Here is a 6,667-nt window from a genome sequence, read left to right as displayed (position 1 = left end):
TAAAGGCATAAATAAGGGATACAATTATAATTAATAGAAAATATGCCTTTAAAATAGCAAAGAGGCCACTAGCCCATACAAAAAAAAAAAAAAAAAAACAAAGAGAAGTGAATTTAATAAGAGAGAAATGCAGAATTTAAAGGAGCCAATAACGCTTCAGTGGCCATATCCTTAGCATCCGCGTTGAATCATGCTAATTTTTTGATATATTGTTCTTCTCACACTCCACTACTAACTAACTGGAGGGCTTTGAAAGCCCATAATCTGTTTGACAGGAATCATTATCGGAAACTTCCTAGAAAATAAAAGGAAATACACCTACAAGGCAGTTTTGGTCGCCGACTAATTTCTCTCTCTTCCACCATTGAATCATGTTTATATTTTGATATGTGGTGCGCCTAGATGTTGCCTTTATTCTAGACGATGGAGATTGGAAACCCACTCTCCAATAAGGTGTCGTTCATGTTGAATAGTAGCTCGTTACTTTTTAGATTAGCTTAGTTTTTTTCATATCTAAGGAGATCCAACCGTTGGATCATTTTGATTTTGAGATATATGGTGAAAAACTCTAAGCGCTATATTATGACCGTTGGGTTCGATAATACAATATAAGATAAATGACTTATTACTTTTTGAATCTATTGCTAAGTTTGGCAAAAATTAAAAAACTTGATTAATCAACATGTTCATATAACAATGTTCCTTCATATTCTTACACCATAATCATTATTTCCCTTATATAAAGAATACACAATTAATCTATAACAACATTAATAATAAGAACATAATTTACTATTACATCTTCCATAAACCCTAACATCTACACAATTCTAATTTCATCAAAACATGTATTTAATCAAGTTTTGTAAATTTTACCAAAACTAGCAATAGATTCAAAAGGCAATATGTCATTCATCTTAAATTGTATTATCAAATCCAACGGGCATAATATATATCTTAGAGTTTTGCACCATATATCTCAAAATCAGAATGCTCCAACGGTCGGATCTCCATAGATTTGAATAAAACCGAGCTAACCTGAACATTGATAAGCTACTGTTCAGTATGAACAACACCTTTCTAGAGAGTGTGTTTCTGATCTCCACCGTCCATAATTATGGTAACATCTAGGCGCACCGTATATCCAAAACTTAACATGATCCAATGGTGAAAGAGAGAGAAATTGGCCGGAGACCAAAACTACCGTGCGGGTGTATTTCCTTTTGTTTTCCAGGCATTTTTCGATGATGATTTTTGTCAAATAGATTTTGTAATTTCAAATCCCTCTGGTCCATTAGTAGTGGAATGTGAGAAGAACAATATATCCAAACCTCAATATGATCCAATAGTGAACGCTGGAGATATGGCCACCAGAGCATTATTGGCTCCTTCAAATTTTGCACTTCTCTCTCTAGCTGAATTTTCTCTATTGTCTCACTTTTCTTTCTTTCTTTCTTTCTTTTTTTGTCTGGGCTGGTGGCCTCTTTTCTGTTTTAAAGGAATATTTTTCATTAATTACAATCTTATCCCTTAGTTATGCCTTTATATATTTTATTTTATTTTATTTTTCACATAAACTGTTTCTGCTTAAATCGCTAGTCTTTACCAAACTCTGATTGGGATGTGATATTTAACCAAGGTAGAAAAACATATTAATAGACTTGTAAAATTTCATTCCAATCCGATTATTAGATTGAGAACTATGCTTTCTAATGTAAAATTGGTTAGTTCATGACTTTTCGTCAACAATCCATATTTTCTTATTCAATCTTCACTTAAAATCATATCAATTATCCTTCTAAAACTTTAAGGTCATTTTATTATTTTGGAAATATATTCATTTTAAAATTTCCACCTTTATTTGTTTACTGGGCTTATTACCGTTTCAAAGTAACGTCACTGATTTTTAATCGGTGCTTGCACTTTCAGTCCTACCCTTTTCATTGCACTATCCTTTATTATAATTTATTCTTTATTACCTCATTTATTTCTAAGAAATTTTTTATCATTTTCCTCATTATTTATCCATCGAAACACTTTACCAATTTCATTGTCCTTATGAATTCTAAACCAAAATTCATTTATTTAAGTCATCCCCTCCATTATATATAATTATTTATCTATTATTTCTTATCTTGGTTTTCATCACTCATTGAGATCATACCACTTTCAATCTTACGTTTACATGAGAGTTTACACATCTGCATATTTAAATTATAAATTTTCAGGGCTTCACAAAAATAATCGATAAAAATAACAAAGTACTTTTATCCATTCACCAAATAAGTTGGTGAGGGACCCTAAACATCATTAAAAACTAAATATAAGATAGTCGAACTAACATGCTTCGATGAACCGAAATAAGATCGATTGGACATGCCTAAAAAGTGAGGCATGCAATGATAATTAGTTGAGAAAGAAATCAAAAGGTTCTTATTAGAGGAAATTCAAAGCAAGATACGAGAATATGGATAATCAAGTCATCGATGTTAGACTTTAAAGATAGTTTTTTTGTGACAGAGAACTCATGAGGACTATAGATAGAGGATTAGTATCGAATGCGGTATAAACCATCTTTTAATTATTCCAAACAAAAATATGACTCTAGAAACTTGATCTTTGACAAGTTACCATGAAATTCAATGAAAACATCATTATTTAATGCAAATTTTTATACAAAAAGAAAGAATTTTCTTATATCAAAAACATGTAAAATATAAGATTGTTTTAGGAAATGTTAAGGTGTAAGATATTAAGTGCCTTTTAATTGACTACTTCAAGTTGTTTGAAACTAGTATAAGGATCCATATGAGTGAGTCTAGTGTTGTCTAGTATGATATGATGAGTTGTCATTATATCAAGATACCATGATTGGCCATGATTCAAAAAAGAGCAACCAATTAAAATAGTGTTGCCCAAAGGTGGAGGACCCAAAATTAAAGATGTCGAAGAATTTCCCTCAAGAGATCTAGCACCTGAAAAGAAAAAAGAACATAATATTGTAGTATGATTATAGTTATCACATATTTGACACTAGATACATGAGTCATGTCTTAGTTGATTCTAACCAGATTCATTCATGCAACTAAAATTGCTTTTATTTTAGTGACCTCGCTAATTTATACCATGCCTTATGTAGAAAAACCATTCCAACTAAAGAAAAAATGAAATATAAAGTTGTTACCTTTGATAGGAAAAGTGAATTGTTTAGCAATGTTGTCTAAAGAGACACTCACATCATCAATAAATTTAGATCCAATAGAGAGAATATGAAAGTCATCATTACATATGAATTCATGGATTAGGAGTAAAATATGCAATTATAAGAAGGTAACACACTTGAATCAAACCATTAGAGCTTTTGTTATTTGTTTTAACCCTTTTTCCAACATATTTTCAAAAATCAAAAGATATAAAAAAAAATCAAAAACTTAGGAGGATTAATAACCAAAGAAGAAAAAAATCATAAGAGGTGGGCAAAAACGTCCAAAAAATAAAAGAGAAAAAGAGAGAGAGAAACTAGCCAAACACATAAAAAAAACTCCTAAAAAAGAAATCTTAGCCCTATCTCCTTCATTTCTTCTGTCAGCAAGCAACCCCTCCATTCCTTTCATATCCTTATTCCTCAATTATTGGTCACTTTTTTTTTTTTTTTTTTTTATCTTTCTTTTAGTGTAACCAACCATTTATATATAATCCTAAAAACTAGTTAGACTTTTTAGTTATCATAAAATTAGGTGACATATCTTAGTTCTAATTTTACCTTATATCAATCCAAATCTTAGATCGCCACGATGTTTCATATGATAAAATGGTGACTCCATTGGAGACTACTTAGTTTGTTTGTTTGAAAGATAATTGCTTATATAGCTAAGTTATTGGATTTGATGGTATTTTTCACATATTTTGTTATCATACATATGTGGATTGGATATGAATTTATGCATGTGCATCCATTACATTACATTTTATTATGCACACACATTGTTTTATGTTAGCATTGGAATCTAGTGATGTCTTGATGGCCATTGACCTGAGAAACACCTGTGAGACGAACATCAAATTCCCATGGACAATCTACTTGGTCACAAATAATAGCTAATGAGCTTCATCATAGTCTATACTTTTAGCACCTTGCAAGCCTCACAAATAATAAGCACTTCTCATCGAGTAACGAGAGATCTTTAGAGACCATTTAGCAAGGTAACCTAATATGATTGGACAAGCATGATATGTGTAAAGGTAACCTCTATAACCAATCCAATTTTATTAATAGCATCTTCAAATCATTCAGCAAAATATACACACACACATATGATGCTTTTTATGAAATTAATTTTACACCAAATTCTCTCATTGTTCATTAGCAGGACAACAATCGACTAATAATTTTCCTAAAACGAAATAAGTTGAGGTCAAAGGATCGAACTTGGTTTGATGTGTTGCAAGAGACAGCTTGGAGACCTTATCTTTATTATTTGGTCAAGCCAGACATGCAAAAATGAGAAACAGAATGACCTTTTTCTCTGAATTGTTTGCCCTAAGTTTAGCATGCATGTTCTAATAAACAGCTTGACCCTTTATATTCGCTGCTGTTTCCTTGTCTTCCATATCAAGCTGACTGAAACAATGGTCTACCGTTCGACATTTTCATGTCCATTGTATGAAGGGAAAAAAAGCCCATAATTTAAGGAAAGCCGTGGCCTATAAAACTCGCCATGGTAACCATCTTTAAGCAGGACAAAGGGAGGATATCATCCTTTCCATCGTTGTTTTTCCTTCGGATCTTGTGCCCCCTTTCCTTGGCACAGAATCCTGAAGGAAAGGTTTGAAGAGTACTAACATTATAAGATTGATTACTTGATTAGCAGAAAATGTTAGGCAAATTAGTTGTTACAGGGATTTCCCTGATCCTTGTCGTGGGTGTGATCATTGGCGTGGTGGCTACTGTCCAACGCAGCGGTGGGTCCGTTGAACATACGGAGAGCTTGTCTCCGCAAATGAAGGCTGTTAGCACACTGTGCCAGCCTACTTATTACAAGGAGGCTTGCACCAACACCCTTAGCGCTGTGAACTCTACCGATCCCAAAGAACTAATCGAAGGGGGCATATTAGCCATCTCCGATTCATTGAAGAAAACTTCCAATTTGACTGATGATCTCGTTGTCAAGAACAATAGTGATGAGCCCCGTGCCAAAATGGCCTTGAAGGACTGCAAAGAGTTATTGCAAGATGCTTCTGAGCGGCTTCAGGACACATTGTCAAAGGTGGGTGGCATTGATTTACAGTCGTTATCAGACCAGGCGGATGATTATCGAACATGGTTGAGCTCAATTATTGCGTACCAAGAAATGTGCTTAGATGGATTTGAAGAAAACAGCCCCTTGAAGGCTCAGGTGAAAAATAGCACGGACCATGGGAGCCAACTCACGGACAACGTTCTGAATATCCTTGCCGGGCTTTCACAAGTTCTTGGTTCCTTGGGGCTCAAGTTCAATGTTCCCAGCACCTCTCGTCGGCTTCTTCAAGCTGATGGCTATCCCACCTGGATGCCTGCTGCTGACCGTAAGCTTTTGGCCTCACGCGGCAATGGCGGTGCTAGACCAAATGCAGTTGTGGCTCATGATGGCAGTGGGAAATTCAAGACTATCAATGCAGCACTTGCCGCATACCCTAAGGGTCTCAGGGGGCGATATGTTATCTATGTTAAGGCAGGGATCTATCGTGAGTATGTTACTGTGACCAAGGACAAGCCCAATGTGTTCATCTATGGTGATGGAGCCCGCAGGACCATCGTCACTGGAAACAAGAACTTTGCTAAAGATGGCATAGGCACCTGGAAGACCGCTACATTTAGTGAGTGCATCACTCAACTCATGGACTAGTCAAAAGTTTCTCCTCGTTTAATATCCTCTAATTTGAATGGTTTATCTATAATCTTTAATCTGATTTTGTTGTCACTGTTGGTGCAGTTGTTGAAGCGGATGGATTCATCGCCAAGAACATGGGATTTTCCAACACTGCCGGTCCTGATGGCCACCAGGCTGTTGCAATCCGTGTTAATTCAGATATGTCAGCATTCTACAACTGCAGGTTGGATGGCTATCAAGACACATTGTGTTACCAAGCCGGGCGCCAATTCTACCGCAATTGTGTCCTTTCTGGCACGGTGGATTTCCTCTTTGGTTATGGATCAGTGGTGATCCAAAACTCCATGATCGTTGTCCGAAGGCCAAACCCTAGCCAATTCAACACGGTGACGGCTGATGGCCGGAAAGAGAGGGGACAACCTGGAGGAATTGTCATTCATAACTGCAGGATTGTCCCTGAGCAGAAACTTGTCCCCGTGAGGTTCAACATAAAGACATACTTGGGTAGGCCGTGGAAGGCATTCTCTAGGACTGTAGTGATGGAAACGCAACTAGCAGACTTCATTCAGCCTGATGGATGGGCGCCATGGAGTGGAAACCAGTTTCTTGACACTCTCTACTATGCTGAGTATGCCAACACTGGACCTGGAGCAGCAACTAAAAGGAGGGTCAGGTGGAAAACTCTTCATTTCCTGAGAAGGAATGAAGCTCTTCAATTCACCGCCGGTACATTCCTTCGTGGTGGTCAATGGATTAGAAACACCGGAGTTCCAGCCTTGCTTGGCCTGAGAAGATGA

General features: G+C 36.0%; 1 protein-coding gene across 1 annotated transcript; it reads left to right on the top strand.

Annotated features, from left to right (window-relative positions):
- The first annotated feature begins 4,874 nt into the window (after positions 1-4,874).
- LOC118040248 (pectinesterase 4-like) lies at positions 4,875-6,667 on the top strand. The gene is made up of 2 exons (XM_035047141.1): positions 4,875-5,856; positions 5,973-6,667. The coding sequence occupies exons 1-2, from the start codon at positions 4,875-4,877 to the stop codon at positions 6,665-6,667; spliced, it is 1,677 nt and encodes a 558-aa protein (XP_034903032.1).

The sequence above is a fragment of the Populus alba genome, chromosome 1, assembly GCF_005239225.2.
Source record: "Populus alba chromosome 1, ASM523922v2, whole genome shotgun sequence".
Classification (NCBI taxonomy): domain Eukaryota; kingdom Viridiplantae; phylum Streptophyta; class Magnoliopsida; order Malpighiales; family Salicaceae; genus Populus; species Populus alba.
The sequence above is the reverse complement of the archived record's forward strand: the minus strand, read 5'-3'. Positions and strand labels throughout refer to the sequence as shown.